This window comes from Rhagoletis pomonella, unplaced genomic scaffold (genome assembly GCF_013731165.1).
Source record: "Rhagoletis pomonella isolate Grant_MI unplaced genomic scaffold, Rhpom_1.0 Rhpom_scaffold_00002, whole genome shotgun sequence".
Lineage (NCBI taxonomy): Eukaryota > Metazoa > Arthropoda > Insecta > Diptera > Tephritidae > Rhagoletis > Rhagoletis pomonella.
In genome coordinates, this window is record NW_023458556.1 from 48,842,229 (window position 1) to 48,859,568 (window position 17,340).

At 36.1% G+C, this 17,340-nt stretch overlaps 2 protein-coding genes across 2 annotated transcripts in view; both read left to right on the forward strand.

The window, feature by feature from the left end:
* The window catches only part of LOC118733752 (potassium voltage-gated channel protein Shaker), a 224,938-nt gene that overhangs the window by 17,349 nt on the left and 190,249 nt on the right, over positions 1 to 17,340 (forward strand). The gene's annotated exons all lie outside the window — the stretch shown is intronic.
* LOC118733754 (serine protease SP24D-like) lies at positions 1,161 to 2,180 on the forward strand. Its single transcript, XM_036463291.1, has 2 exons — positions 1,161 to 1,485; positions 1,556 to 2,180. Exons 1-2 carry the CDS (start codon positions 1,232 to 1,234, stop codon positions 2,100 to 2,102), a joined length of 801 nt encoding a protein of 266 aa, XP_036319184.1. The 5' UTR covers positions 1,161 to 1,231; the 3' UTR covers positions 2,103 to 2,180.

The window sequence follows — 17,340 nt, forward strand, 5'->3', positions numbered from 1 at the left end:
AAAGCGGAGTAGCGTAGTAAATTTCTAATTTTCGTCAAAAATCGTAGCAAAACTACTTCGATCGTAGTGAAGTTCTAACGCTGGTCCCAAATCTTGGTGGAAAAAATTCGGAAAATCAAACTCTTTAAATTAATTTTTTTTCTACGTTTGCTTATATCGCGTGCACCTGGGTTCCCTATAACAGTTTAATATGGCTGTATGAATCACTCACGTATAGTTGAATTTTGCCCATAACTTTACTTTAACGCAGCTAGTGTCACATTTTAAACTAATATAGGAATAGTTTTATAGACTGATTTATACGCTATAGGATAATGTAAACTGTTTTCTATTTCTAATAATTAGTTATATTTAAAACTGGCCAACAAAAGTTAGTGTTTGCAAATTTGTGTATTAGAAAATTCAAAATGGCATAAGTTAGGTTGTGCCCATTGTTGAATAAGACTTAAGCATTAAACAAATATTATTCCACAATACTGTGCATAGCCTTTTCACATTTTTCGTCATATCTTCGGCTGTCTGAAAGAAGATTTTTTTTTTTAACGCTCAATGACCTCAAGCACCCCCTTTTAGTACCTACTCACCTGGTCACCCTAATGTCAGGAAGTACATATATTTATTACTCCATTAGAATAATTTAAAAAAAATTTACCGATTGTTGATGTCACCGCACCGAAAAATATAAAACGGAACCCCCTAGGTTCGGCAAAAAAAAATGTTTTTCGAAATTTCCTTGCAAAAAACTTTAGGTATGTATGTTCGTTAAACTTATTTATTTTGCTTGTAAGGTGATATAGACTAACGTTCATGTAACCTAGCATGTGAGTTAAATCTCATTTAGAAATCCGAGAAGTAATTTAATTACAACGGAACAACATTGTATCGAAAAGGAAAATGGCACGTGCAACTACAGATAAAATAACGACAGCCATACAAGTTAGTTTATGTAATCCAGACGAATCTAATTACACTTTCCTACTTTTCTGGAGTAGAAAATTAATTTATTTAGTTAAATCGTAAGTTTTAACACTTTTAATTTAAAGTTTCGACAGCCCAAGTAATTAACATAGATAACAGTCTTGAACAAACTTAATCACTTCTTAATGAACTATATTACGTTTTTGCTAGGCATTCTATATTCATACTGAACTGGTCCTTCTAGCGCGGTATATAAACGCTAGTTACTGCCAGTGAGCATTCAATTTATTTTAAACGACGTTTGAAAGCAACCATGGCTTATCCGAATTATTTTCCAAAACTCCTCATTCTCATTTGTATGGGCATAAGTGTCATACAAGCTGGCAGCTCTTCCAGTTCTATTGTTAAAGGGTCTTTGTTACCAAGTCCACGGATATTGAATGCACGTGTTGCCGCCAGTGGTCAGTTTCCCTACCAAGTTTCGGTACGCGTAGGTGGACAACATAATTGTGGTGGCGTTATAATTTCTCAAAATTATGTACTAACTGCAGCGCATTGTGTATACAGGTAAGATCATACGACATACTAATGTACATACACATATTTATATGTAGTTTATAAATATGTAATCTTTTAGTTTCCGTACATCTCAGCTAACAGTACAGGCGGGTTCGATTAATCGCACTGAGGGTGGTGTAGTTGCCGGTGTATCAAAGATTACACCTCACGAAGAATTTTACTTTTACAACAATGATATCGCCTTACTTAAGCTTAACATTTCACTCGAGTACAGCGATCTTATACAACCAATACCGTTAGCTGCTATTTTGCCACCCGCTGGTGTACAGGTTACTGTGTCTGGTTGGGGACGTATTCGTGAAGCTGGTCCACTTTCTGATACACTGCTGTACGCCAGAAATCTGTTCGTTTTGAAAACTGAAGCTTGCTCTAAATTTGTGGGTTCGAGTACACTCCAGATACTTTGCCTGCAAAAGGTACTCGGAAATGGAATTTGTGATGGAGATGATGGTGGTCCAGCTGTTTATCAAGGCTTTTTGATTGGCCTTGCCAGTTATCACTCAAATGGATGTGGCAATAATAACCCGGATGGCTTTACTAAGATACCATACTTCAAAAGATGGATAGTGGAAAACTCTGATTTGGATTCCGAAATTGCTGGATAAAAGTGAAGGACATGTACGTTTTCAACATTTTATTAAGGAATGGGAATAAAAATATAAATAATTGTATGAACATTCATTTTGCAATTTAACTTGAAAACTTGTTTTAAACATATACAGATTTGAAATAGAAAATAATAAGGCATAGTTGGTTGGTTACATTCTCTGATATATCCTGCTGATTGTTTAAATTTTATAGCTATTAAACCACTCGCTTACATTATCTATGCGCCGTTGATGAAAAAGCCTAATCCCAAGAGCTTCAGTCGCCTTGTATGGAGAACTTGTATGGAACTGAACATTTTCATAGAAAATGGCGTATCTCGACCTCATTGTTGGTTCAATATTTTTTGATAAGAACTCTTAATGTGGTTTTGTTTCTTCCTGCCAAGCTGGGATATAATTTCTAAATCCAATGCCACCCCACGCAAACTACTTTTTCCATCTTTGAGCCAACGGTGTAATAAGTAATACCATAACTTTCGGTCACAATGATTCTCTAGTTGTGCGGGCATCTTGGTTAGCCTCGATTTTACTTTCACTTATGATTTCTGTGTCCTTCCACAATTTGTATTACTTTATTCTGAGAGCTCTGTTTGCGACCGCTCCAGTTATGCGCACTTGAGATCGTCTTCAACCCTTCTTGGGGTGCATTAATTACTGCGCCTATTATGCTGAGGATAACAATATGCTTTACCCTTCCGATTATTCTCTACTTGCTAACTTCTATCACTCCAATTTCATAAATTACTCATGATTGAACAAAATAAATTCCATCAGATCAGGTAAATAATATATGTATGTAATTTTTCGAAATAACTCGATCACCATTTTTATATTTTGAGGAACGAAATAGCAAAACATTTATTGGCGAAAATGGGTTATTCATAATATCTGTGAATTTTTTTTTTTCGTAAGTTTTGGGACAATTTTTGGGACAATTTTTGGGATTTGTTTGGCGTTTTTTCGAGAAGTTCTGAGCTACGTTGAGTCTTTGTATTTCTTGTTTTTGTATTTGAATTTAGGATCTACTTTATTTTATTTTAGTCGTTTCGCGATTTATAGGGTTTTACTAGCCTTTTTAGTTATTTATTTTATTTTTTATTAATTTTTAACAGAAAACTCAGGAAAAATAGTCTCGTGGGTTAAACAATATATTAGCCTTTAAAACTGTCTTTAAAAATAAAAATTGTATATTCTTTTTTTGACCTGAAAGTACAGTGCAATGAATCTTTTATTAAGTTTTAAAAACAAATTTTTGCGGTTCTTGCATCAAGGAATCCATTTCCATGGTTACAGAAACCGAAAAACGCATACCATTTTATTTTCTATTTCGTTAAATGTTTTTCGAAAAAAAAATCAAAAATTCTACTTTTGAATGTCGGTATTAGGGACATTTGATTATATATCTTAAAAATATTTTGAATGTGCAGTTTTGTAGCATATTCAATTCTAGTATAATAAAGTGCAAGTTTAAAGTAGCTGGGACTTGCAGTTAACTTTTGGCATTTTATTTTTTTTTGTTGAAGGTACTCGTATATAATCCGCTTTCAACGACTACACTTAACACTACACACAATGTTATCTTCATCTCGGATTTACTCGCAACTGAGTTAATTAATGTCGTGACCCAATCTCTGTTATTTCACATTTTACTATTATTATTTTTTTTTTGCTGTAAAATGTACTTCTACGGCGAAAGCAGCAATAATTTCTCTCATTTTCCTTGTGTAAATAGAAATTTGTTTGATATTACACGCTTCTGACATTGCATGAGTCAAGCGTCAAGCTAAAAGGTGCATCCCAAAAGGGATTCATGTGCGGCTTTAGTTGGCATCATTTATTTACATATAACTTGGTAAGAGCAAAAACGACGCAACTCAGAAAAGGTATGTAGGCTATACATACAAGAAAATTAACGGCGCTTTACATGAGTGAAGAGCTCAAAAGCTTAAACAGACAGCAGCGTTGAACCGGATTAACTCGGACTTAATCCGGATCAACTGCTGGTAATTCCCGTGTTGATCCGGATCAACGCTGCTGTCTGTTTATGCTTTAACTCTAGTGTGCCCAACCAAATAAATTAACGTTGTAGCTCAACCGGAGTACCTGGGTACCCACTTACGGATATATATCTTAGTACACTTACGGATTTTATACTTACGGCTGTAACTTCGTATAATCATGGGTATTATATTATGTTTTTTTTTTTTATATCCCAGAAATATATAGTACTAAAAGATTAAAAAATATTTTCCTATTTTTAGAAAAATTCACAGTCCATTTGACAGCTGTCAACTGTCAAGCTTGTACCAGGGATTGAAAAAATTTTATTTTTTTTAAATCGTAGAAATATGGACACAACTTTGACTTGAAATCTGATATATTTGACATATTTTTGAAACTCATTCATATAAATTCTTAAATTTTCCGAGTTATAACTGGTTAATATCAAGAGCTTTACGGATTATAACGATTTGAAAAAAATTAAATTTTTTAAACCCTGGTAGCGACCACTAAACCTTTTTTTAATTTTGAAATTTTTGTGAATATCGTCCTCGAACAAAATAAATCGAACGCATAGCGTTGCTATTTTAAGGACCACCCTAAACATATGTATAAATATGGCCGCGGAATGACTGGAAAAAAGGGTAGCAAAAAGAAGCAGAAAATGCGAATTGTGTGTGCGATTTCGTGCTTGTATAGCTGAGTGTGTATCTATGTAAGCGGTAGAGTGAGAGCCTGATCCTACACTATTTTTCACACATTTCCCACGTTTGTCCCTACGTGTGTGGCACAAAGTAGACGTATGGAAGTATGCCCCGAAAGTCGAAAATTAAAAGTAATTATCGCGTAATAAATTTTTCAAGCAACGACAACAATAAAAGGAACCCGTCAAAATGCGGTCAAATGTTGGCGCAAAAGTTGGCGCAAAAGTCAACGTTGTGTTCTTTTTAATTTTAGGTTGCCGCTTTTCTTCTCTTCTTCCACGTTTATTTTCAACCTTACTAAAGCGAAACTTTTGCTATTTTCTTGCCGGTTTAGCGGGGCAACATCTGATTCTGGCGGCTGAGTGGCAGCCAGAAAATAGCTAAATAATCCATGCAGTTTGCCAAAATTGGAAAAAATTGCTAAATAGTTTCGTAATTTTAGCACAAAACTACCAAAAACTATGGAAAAAGTATTTCTGCGCAATTTTTAATAGCTCCACAAAAACAATGCGACATGAGCGCATAAAAATAAAATTATGAGAACTCACAACCAACACTCTAAAAATTTCTACAAAACCAAATGGCTTGCGCCTTTGCCTTTTTCTTGCATTACTCCATTATTTTAATTTTTTTTACTCTGCCATTGCAATAGTGGAACCATCGTTTTATTGCTGCTTAAAATTTCAAATTAAACGCGGCATTGCGCACATTTTGATTATCGTCTTCTTGACTACACACTCGCATACACAGGTGCGCACATTCTAACGGGTACAGCGTAATTCATTGCGCTCTTTTGGCGCCAAAGCCTTGCGGAAGTTAAGCCACACCTGCTACAAATGCAAACAGTTTCTGCGCTAAAAATTCCGAGGAACAATTTTTCGTGCCACGTACAAACTTTTTTGCATTTTTTTTTGCATTTTGCCCTTTGCTGGTACGTGGTGCAAATACAAGCTGTACACATGCATTTCGCATTCATATAACCGCGTTAACACGCCACATTTCAATGCGTCCCAAATATGTAGTCGCGTGCACCAAATATACCGGCTTACAAACACCATAAAAAGGGCAGGACCAAACGTAAAAGAACCTGGGTTACGTACATGTAGATGTGTGTTAATTTGTTTATGTGAGCCGAGTGTCGAAGCTTTGGTGACCTTTCGGTACAACGGAATCGAAAAAAGGGTGAAATGCTGGTATCTGTCGGGCTTAGGATGGAGGAATGGATGGATAAATCTTCGTTGGTCGAGATAACGCAGTTGGAGCTCCGGTACCCTTAGAGGGATATCAGCTAAGGTAAAGCTAAAACTAAGGACTCTGTGTGGGGGTTGTTGTTATAGTGGCTAATTAACCCAGCCTCGAGTCGGATAGTCCTTCAATCGTTGTAGTCCAGCTCCCCAATGGGAGAGTGGTGGTGTAAGTAGAGTTTGGTTTGAGTGGGCTTGTCTTTTGGTCTAGTCTGCGTATGTAGAAGTTTAAATTTCTACAGTATCTAGACAAAATTTGAGCTAGAGCAACGAGAATCTCTCGCTAAAGCTCTTCCTCCGCGATCGGTGGAGATTGAACTTGGATGACGACATTTACGTGACGGTCATTAGTATACTAGGGTGGATATTGTCGCCGATGAATGTCGTTTAGTGCCTGCCTATATAGTGCCGGGTCCAGTAGTTGACGTAGATTAGTAGTTCTGAATCTCATCCTTCGGTTCACATATATGTATATCCGCTGATGTGTCGGATCGGATGCTCACGTCTGTCGAAACAGACGAGGAATTTCTGGCTCCCTTCATGGGAACTTCTAAGCCTCACTATGAAATTGATTGTTCCGGCGACATCAGGATGGTATCCTGAGGCTATCCGCGGTGTGGTATATTATGGCAAGTCCGTAGTTTCGTCCACTAGTCCTAATTGCTCCCGGCGACCCCCGTGGGTTTGGAAGCTGCCGATCAGTTGCCTTATGCGTTGCCAACAACGTTTCTTTGGGGGCAACCCAAGTGCTGCCAGCGAGTGATTTGAGAACTTTGTTAAGGTTCTGTACTTAATCGGGAATTGCGGTTGTGCACTCTGAGAAAGACGGCAGACAAGCAAAGATTGCTTCGAAAATTTTCAGGTTATTCACGACGTGCGTTATCGTACGTTTCGTCGTGGAGGCTCAATTTTCGGACTGTTTGACCAAAAATCCCTTCCTTGACCTCCCTGACAATGAAATATTCTTGCCCGATGATAATATCTGGTGTACTAAACTTTCTCACGAGATGTGTAGGAATCTCGCTTTGATGCGAATCGTAGCGAGAAAGTTTTGCAGTGCAGTGGACAATAGTACTCCGAAACGAAGCCCCTCTCTCTGCCACCATAAATCCCACACCGATATTTTGCGCCTTTACAGGGCAGCTGTGGTAGACGTTGCGACGTACTACGTCTTTCTTGTCTTGCATTTCTTATAAGGCGATGTATATAGCCTTGGTCTTTCCGTGAACATCAATCAGCCAAATATGGACACCCTCTCCATTAAAAGTCCGGACATTCCAGGTTGCTGCCCTCAATCATAGCGCTTTACCATAGTCATCTTCAAAAGAAGGCGGCCGACTCTGAGCAAATAATGTCCGAGCACAAAAATATCCTGGGTTCATTGAACGAACGTTTATATAGCTCGCAGCTCGATCCAAGACAGACGTCCGCTTGCAGCCTTAGCTCACGCAGAAGAGGCGCTGCAGACCTTTAAAACAAATTCAGTGAACCTCTAACTTGAATTATTGGAAGTGGCCACAATCAAGTTACCTCTATTTTTTACCGAGACCCGAAGCTCCACACGGATTTGCTACCACATCTCGCACATGGCTTACTCATGTTGTCAAGAGCGCGTGAATGGGGGCACAAGAGATGGGCTTGAGTTTGTACGCGCAACTGCGTATCCAGAGACCCCACTCACAATTTATGTAACGAAATTTCTTCATATAACAGCCAAGTGTTAATGACAATGATTGTGAACGTGACTTTGGAAGCTTGTTACTGTTTGCATGTACTATTTATTTACCGATGTATAAACATACTTCCTGCTGACGCGGGCATATGTGACTTATGCCAGCTCTCAAACTCCTATAAAAAGTGCAATAACTGCAGTTATAAACAACAGCAAAAGGGCACACTTGGGCAGTAACAGGGCCCTTGCAACATTTATTCTGGTTTGGCATTCTCTCCTTCGGCCTTAAATTTGTCTTCTGCCCGCCACCATTACAACAAACGGAAGTGAAATATGCAAAATGTTTGCTGTAAATTTTTTATTATCATTGCAACCACAACAGCAGTTAGTACGAGTAACAAGCAACACCAATGGCACCAAAAGCATCAAAACGGAAGTTACAACGGCCGCAAACAGCCAGGCAGTCATTGAAGCTGTGCTGAGCTCCGAACGTCCTTTCCTGCGTAACATTTGCTGGTTATTTTGAATTTATTTTTTCCCTCTGTTTTGGAGAGATTTTTGGTCACACTTGTCACTGTTGTTGTTTTTGCTGCTCACCTCGCATTTTTTGGCAGCTAGGATCTGTGCCAGTGATGCATTGCGAAAGTTGGTCAGCAGCAGATCGGCGGCGTATCGTACCAACGACAGAAAATCAGCAAGCTTCAGTCGATGAGGGTAGCTCAACTGCTACTACGGACATACTTGGCAAGACAACGTGGCGCCAGATATGAAAAAAATATAAATTTCACATTTTTCCTGCCACACTACACCACTTCTTTGCGCTTTTACTTATTTGTGTGTATATTTTTTTTGCTATTTGAGAAAAAGCAAAAGTAGCATTACGTTGCGTTGCCAATTTTTTTTTACATTTTTATTGCACTCTGTGGCGACTGCACCACCTCTTGTATAGGGCGTGTGTTTGGGTATAGTTTGCATATGACGACCACCCTTCCGATGCAGTAGTAATTTCGCGTGTTACGCAAACCTTACGTCGCGCTGCATTGAATACGAATCACCAAAAAACACAAAGCGTTCAAATACAAACAAAAAGTTTATGTATGTACAGAGAAAAGCTTCTGTATACTTTTTAATATTAATTAAAATTGCATATACAGCGTCCGGAATTCAGCCTCGCACCCTGCTTCTGCTTTCCACATCCACCGGCAACGGTGCTTGTGGTCGAGCGCATTCTACGCCATCTTTTATTCCACTCACTGCACTCAACAATATTTTTGTGTGAACTGACCTACAACGGCCATCATTCAATGCTGCTCCGCATCCTGCTTTTCTTACATCTCTTATCCCTTTTACACCTATTTGGCTCTTTTGCCACAGCACTACTGTCTGCAAGTCCGGTCATACTGCTCGTGAATGCATTTTACATGCATTTCCGAGCTTTCCACTAACAGTCGTAATAATATTCAATATTCAGAGAAATACGTCATGCGAATGATAGATGTTTTATGTTGAATGCATGTATGTATATTGTTAAATACATATGTATGCATGTGTGGACGTACGTACTTTATGATGACTTAATATAAGTAATGTCCGCGAAATGGACAGTAGTGATAACGAAAACAAATATGCAGAAATGTGATGCTCTCCTTTTTAAAAAGTATGTAAATTGATTTTAATTTTACCTTTTTCTGCTTTGTAAGTCACTGAGGCTTTGTTTTCTTAAATCGTACATATAAATCAAAAATAGATCCAACACTTTTTAATTGGCAATACTGAATCCTAAGTAGCTGATAATTTAAGTATGCAGTTAGTTTTACTATGTGTATGACTGCTGAGACTTATTAATAAGCTTTTGGAATCACAGGTTTTGGCTTCAATCAGATTTTACAAAGAGAACTTAGATATAAAACAGATTAAAACTAAGAGACACTTGTATCATTTTTCTTCAAAAAGACAGCCCTCTTCAAAGAAGGTGTTATTAATAAAACTAGTGTTCGCCAAGCAGATGAAATTCAGCCACCAAAATTAAGGGGAGTTGTGTTGAGTTGAGGTGAAGTTGAGTTGGCGTTCAGGTGAGGTGAGTTTGGATAGGTTAAGGTGAATTAGGGTGAGTTGAGGTGAGATAACATAAGTTGGATTGAGTTGAGTTAAGGTGAGTTCAGATGAACTGAGAGAAGGCGATCTTAGGTTAGTTGTGGTGTTATGAGGTGAGTTCACGTGCTCTAAAGATAGCTGTGGTGAGTTGAAATGAATTGCCTAGAACAACGTAACATAACACAACATAACATTACATAACTAACTTTACATAAAAGAGCATAACAGAACTTATAATAACATAGCACAACATAACTTAACATAACATAGCATAACAAAACATAAAATAACATGAAATATCATAACATAACAAAGCATAACACAACATAGCATAAAATAGCAAAGCATAACACAACATAACATAACATATCCCCCAAATTTTTCTTCTTTTTGTTCTTCTTCGTCTCTGTATTTATCTCTATCACTTTCTCTATCTCTATCTTCGTTTTCATGGTTTGTTTTATATTTATGTTTATCTTTAGCATCTATCATGATCTTCATCTTTATTATTTTCTTCATCTACATAGTTACTTCCACCTTTGTTATTAGGTTTCTTTACTTTTATTTAATCTTTGCACCTATATCCCTTTTTTCTTCTACATACTCAACTTTACCTTTTTCACTGTATGAATCCTAATCTACATAAATTGTATTGCTTAACTACTGCTTAGCACGTTTATTTAATTCAGTGTAAATATTAAAGCATACTTTCAGGACAGGGTAGCCAACTCATGTTTGACAATTCCCCAATTTCGACAATGAAATTCCCAGGTGTTCGGAGTAAGTACCTCAACCAACCGTACCCTCGAGTTTTGAGCCATAGGTCTACCGGATGAAAATTCAGTTGGGCATAGAGAAAGCAGGGTGGTTTGCTGAGAGATCATTAAATTGGATTGTTAAATGTTGAGAGTTGTTTACTCCCAGATTTAACGGAGATTAAATAATCGCTGCAGGAGATTTATCATTGAAAGCATCGCTGAGTGGCGCGGTTTTGTATGGCAAAATCAAATGTCCTAAAAATTCTACAATACGGTTTATCTCTGCTGTACGTAGGATGGAGTAACACTCGCTCAAGATATTAAATGATTCTAAAAGTATGTACATATTTACCTATGTATGAGAAAGTGCAAAAATATTTGTTACAAAAAATACTTGTATGTACAGTCTCTGCATCTTTAACGCATTTTATTTTAAACACATATAATAATACAAATAAAAGCGCTAAAGAAATCGCAACTGGAACGGGAGAGTTGCTCTCACTTAAATTACATACATACATATGGGCAAATCTTTTGAGACGGGGACATTTTACGTACTGGCATATTGTTGCCGCCACAAAGCAGCTGCACTGCCAAATGCTATTTCTATACTACTACTAATACTACTTATTCGTGCAACTGAAAACAAAACTAGCGGTTTAAATGGCTCTAAAATCAGGGCCCGAGAAAATCAGGAAATTTCTAATGCTACTCGCTCAAAATCTACCTTTCATTAAGGTATAACTTCTTGAGTGGTCAGAACTGCAGCTCGGAGACATTTATTTGTAGATTCTGAGGAATAAAATGAATGAAACAAATGTGCCAGTTATTTCCCTCATGCAAGAAAAAGGGCTGCTTACAACTGTAACTGAATTTCTCGTATCTATTTTATGAAAAACGTGAATTTTCTTGTGGTAGTCGTTGAGCGATACTTATTTAACTTGTATGGGTATAAGATGTGGTGTAATATTTTCTGTTTGTGTATTTGGGTCTGTGTAAAAAATGCTCACCTCTAAAAATTGTTTTAATGGTCAGCATTGGATAATCCTTACTAATGTAAATGCGAAAGGTTTGTTTGTTACGCTTTCATGCTTCAACTACTCAACTTAAACTTAATGAAATTTCGCATACTGGTGTCATTTAGCCCAACATATAAATATAGGGTAGCTTTTATCGCGATTAGGCAAAGGAATGTGGCGACTCCCATTTATACGGAATTTTTAATACTGCATACCTCTGGAAGTATTTGTGGTAGAGTACTGAAACTTGTTTATGGAAATACATGAAATTAAAACTATACTCATGGAAAAAATGTGGGTTCTTGGAAAGGGGCCCGTGGCACCTCCGATACAAACTGCATGTTTTATACTATCACCTGTTAAAAAATTAACTTAAATTAATGGATGTCGATCGAGTCGTTATATCCCAGAAATGGTGATTCTTAGAAAAAAAGGTCATAACAGGTTTTAGAGGTAATTGCATGATCCACACTTTTGTCTAACCTATTTTTAAGATAAACCTTATGGCTTAGCAGAAAAATTGTAAACATCAATTTATGTAACCTTTGACCTTGAATGTATATTTTTTTTTACAGATCTGGGATCGATAAGAACTTTTCATATTTCATTTATAATGACATTCGTACCAATTTTCAGCTTTATGCGAGTTACTGCAACCTTGAAAATTTAACCTGACCGGACTAATAGAAAACAATTTTGAAAATATGGTTTAAATAGAGTAGCAATTAAAAAGTATTAGTTACGCGGGTTATAAGGTACTTCATCATTTATGAAAAAACATATTGTGCCATTATGTTGAAAAAAAAGAACTTTTTAAATGAAAAGTCCCCATCTCAAAAGATTATTCCATATATATAATACGTTTTCCTTATTTATATAATCATTTGTCATATCCAATAACAACATTTTATCACGACTAAAACTTATTTGAAACTGATATCTCTCACAATACCCATAAGCACAATTGAATACATTGGCCATTCAACGGTGCGTATGAGTAACCTTTTGTGCACATTCCGCAATATAATTTCTATATATATATATATATATAAATAAAATACAAAAACTACAAACGCTTATCAAGTTATTACTAAAGATTAATTCCTACATTAATATGCATGTGCACTTAAGCACTACTACATTTCATAGCTTGTGTTTTTCTGCCTCTTTTTCGATTACACAAATGAATAATTAGAAAATGTGTATTCATTGTTTATTTATTTTTGCATAAAATTGGTAAAAGTGGCGCACTAGATTACAGAAGAAATAAAATATGCAAAAAATGCAAAAACTGAGACAGCAACAGCAACAAACACAATGCTATGCTATGCAATGCAACGCAATTTCTTGGCACCCGCGGCGAGCACGCCTATCTGCGCCAGCCACTTTGCTGATGGTGAATTGTGACGCGGCGCGCCGTGCGGTAGCCGATGGCACACAGCGTGCGGTCGATTATACATACATACATTCATACGTACATATGTACTTGTAGTTGTTGGCGCTGAGTCTACTTCAACTGGATGTTTATGAAAATGTTAGTGTCATGTTTTACATTTATAATGCGCCGTGAATTCGTATTATTTTATGCACTCACTGTGGGTGCACTTGTGTGCCAACTGGAAAATTTATGAGCGCAGCTACTCAATTTGGTCGGTGGGTGGGCGGTTGGTTGGCTTTAGCTGTGGCTGGTTAGTTCGACCGGCTGCCTGGCTGGTTGGTTGGCATTGAAAGACGGCGCTAAGTAAGCTACATGTGTTTGGGGAAAAAATATATGTATGTACATTATATTTTTCACTGTTTTGCACATTTCAGCGATGAAATATTGCGCTCTTGCAATGCACAATATTATTGCATTCTCTTGTTTTTTTGTTTTTGTTTTTGTGCACTTGTAATTTGCGAGCAGCAATTTAGTAATTTTTTACAATTTTTACAGGATGCTATTTTTTAAATTTTTTGTTGCTTTGAGCATGTAATTTATAGTGCTAATAGCGTTTTTTACTTTGAAATAGAGGAAATGCAAAATTTGTGAAAAACACGTTTCAAATGTGCCAGGAAATTTGGCAGCTGTGTACAATGGGAATATGGTGCAAGGGAGGTAGCTGTCGTCAGTGTTGCCGTTCTTTGGGCGATTCCTATCAAAGTTAAGGGAGCTACTTTCTCGCGGTATTTTGTTAGTTTGGAGTAAATTTTAATATTTTTAAGTTACATCTTAAACTGATTGCACATAGATAAAGAATTAATGGAAAGCTGTAACTTGAAGTACGGCGGATGTGATGGCTTTCCCCGGGGTGATCAGAGATTTAATAGGCTAATAAGGCAAGGGGTTCGCACTTTCGATATTTTGACTTCTATATGATAGTATGCTTTCAGGGTTTGGAAATTATACGAATAGGCACCTCTTTTAGCATTACTGATGTCCTATCGTAAGATACACATACATACTTGCATACGTGTCTGGGGAAACTCTACTCCAGTAAAGTTGGAGTCTGGATCTCAGGCGCTTATTTTTTGTTAAAAAAAAAAAACAAAAATTGGAAAGCGAAAAACCCGTAAACCAAAAAAAAAATCAGAAAAATTAAATAAATACGTTTGGCATTAAAGTGCCAAATACTTTCTAAAGAATTTCGAAAAATTCAAAAATAAAAATAAAACAAAGATGAAAAATTTTGTTTCTGATAGTTCCCGAAAAATCCCGAAAGACCTAAAAATCCATAAAACAAGCTCAGGATCGTATAAAGAAATACCGGAAAATCAGGCGTAAAGTATCATTAAACGTCTAGAAGGCTAGGAATTGTTTCGTTAACTCCACAAAAAAAAATTTAAGGCACTAAGAATACCGAAAAACTCCAAAAAAGTTTCGAAATTTCCCGAAAAGTAAATCACAGAGAAATCAAAAGTTCCCAATTCCAACAATATTTAAATTTTTACGAACGCCAGAAACAAAAAATACTGGGAACACTCTGATAAAAAAAATATATTTGTTTTTGTTTATGGCCTTAAAATAATTACATATATTCATCAATTTTTATTGAGCTTGAGGCCGTTTTTAATGAAAAACTATTGTGGTAAAGCAACAACAATTGAAAAAAAAATGGTAGAACTAGTTTTTTCATTAAAAACGGCCTCAAGCTCAATAAAAATTGTTGAAAAAACATATAGTAAAACACGGAGAAACCGAATATTCCCAATACAACGTTGTACACTTCCGGAGCAATTTCGAAGAATTATTGCGGCAATTCATCTAACCGCGTAAATGCCTCGTAACAACGTAAACCTCGTAAATTTTCTTAATTTTGTTTGGAAAACCGGTTTATTTACGAAGTTTACACAGTTAAGAGGCATTTGCGCGTTTAGATGAATACCCTGATTAATTTTCTTACGAATGCCAGAAAAAATTACCGCCCATTTTTTTGGTGAAAACATTTTTGTCAAATTTTGGTGTTCATTTCTACCCTGAAAAATAAATATAAGCGGCATTTCTTTTCGAATATATGTAGTAACAGTCAAGTTTTGGAAGCCATAAGAAAATCATATTTTACAATACAAAGTAACAACGATAAAATTTCCACAATGTTCACAGCACCTGTGTGTTTGTTTGCCGTCAGGAGCTGCGTAACCTTAAACGGCCTCGACCACACTTGCAAGAGCCAGGGCTCAAATAATGCATTTGGACACATATTCTACGAGTTCCCGGTCCATGCATGATTGAGGTTACAGACAGTTGGCCAAGCATTCCTGCGGAATCTTTCAGAGTGCAATCGGCTCTCTCTCTATATTTTCTTAAATTAGATAGAAAATTTCTTGAATTTCATGAAACTGCACTGAAACTGAATTTGGTAGGCTGAACATCCATTTTTACAAATTCTAAGCATTAAATCGGTAGGAAAAATATTTTTGATTTGGCAACACTGTATGTATGTACTAGGTAGATATGGTTAGCAAGCAGCATTTCTAGTAATTGAGAATGCAATTGAGAGCACTCATATGGCAAACACCCGCGCTTTTTCACACATAAACAACCATATACATTCATATATGTACATAAAAAAATTAAAAATATTTTCAGCACTGGGCATGCAGAATACTATGGAAATGGTTTCAACGAGAGCTCAAGCATTTTAGAGCTAAACAAAAAAGAAATCATAGTTTGTTCAAATACAACTTTTTCGGAATGCCAGCAGTAACTGAAATAAAAATCATGCGTAATCATTTTCAGTTAAAACAAAAAGACTACACGAAACCAAAAAAGATAATGGTTAGGGTATAATAATATTTTCGCGCTAACAATTTTATGAAGCATTCTCCTAAAATTTTCAGTGCGCGCGATCTATATTTGCACGCCGCTTCCCACTGGCAAACGGATTTTATTAGAAGCTTTTTCATGGCAGAAATACAGGTTTGTCTGTGCCTGACAAGGGGCGACCACTGTTAGTGAAAAAACAAACTTTTTCTAATTTAGGTATTGCCCGGATCAGGGATCGAATACAGGTCACGCTCCTCTAACTACTCAGCCACAGCAGCCAGGCCACGTTATACGTGAGACTCAAAGAATTGATCCGCATTTTAAAACCAGACATTTTTTTACAAATATTCAGTAAGCAACTCATAGTTCTGGCAAAGTAAAGCGACATTTTAATTTTACTTTGGGAGATGTTGAAATGAATCTTTTGCAAATGGCATACGCAAATAAAGCAAAATAAACCGGTGAACTACTTTCTTGCACTGTTTATACGAATCTGTTGAAGTAGAACTTTTTCTAGTTTATTTGCTGCTTAAGCACTTGAAAAAGTTTTATAAACCTTTACCTTTTCTGACTATGTACATATGTATGTTTCCACGTCGCATTCACTATAAAACTCAGAGATAAACACACACAATTGCAAGCACTACGCCATATGTACGTACAAACGTATATTTAAATAAATAGGGGAAGCTGCTATTTCCATATAAACCTACATTTTCTTGCAATACTTTTGGCCTTGAGGCCTGTATGAATGTATTTGTGTATGCACGTTAGGGTGGGCCGAAAGTTCTAAAATTCTAAAGCTTTACAAGGTTCTGTGATAAAAAGTTGCCTTGGGAGAAAAGAAATTGTGGACAAAAACGAATTTTTGAAATCCCTTAATAGTGGAATTCGCGCTTCTGTGTAAACATGTGTTGTATCTTGTGTAATTGTAACTGAATGAGCGTGTCATTTGTTGTTGCTAGCGGTACAATAAACACACATGCAACAATAATCACACGCTCAACCAGTTACACTTACGCAAAATACAAAAAAAAAGAAGCGCGAATTCCACTAATTTTAGACTCACGCACATTGGAATAAAAAATACGTAATTGTTGAAAAAACAATTTAGAAAAATTGTTTTTAAATTTCTAAATACAAATCTACCATAACATAATTATTGTTTTGGAATGACAACCAAATCATTATAATAGTAATGTATGTCGATATTATTATATCAACAACTTCACCAGGGACCATAAAGTTACAACTTTTATTAAAAAAATTCGCTCTTTAAAAGTTATTTTTAGTAAAATTTTCCCTTAATGTTAATTTAATTTATTTTTCTTTTGCTAATTTCACTTTCTTATAATTTTTGGATATTTTTTTTTAAGAAATATACGTACACATATTGTTTTACTTCATTTAATTTTAGGATCTTATTTAATTTTTTTATTTTTTATTTTTTTGTTTAGTTTCATTTTCCTTAAGTTTTTATATTTAATGTTAAATAAATAT

Coding starts and splice junctions, on each gene's coding strand:
- LOC118733754 (XM_036463291.1), top strand. CDS start 1,232: ATGGCTTATCCGAATTATTTTCCAAAACTCCTCATTCTCATTTGTATG. Junction 1,486..1,555: donor GCAGCGCATTGTGTATACAG/GTAAGATCATAC, acceptor GTAATCTTTTAG/TTTCCGTACATCTCAGCTAA.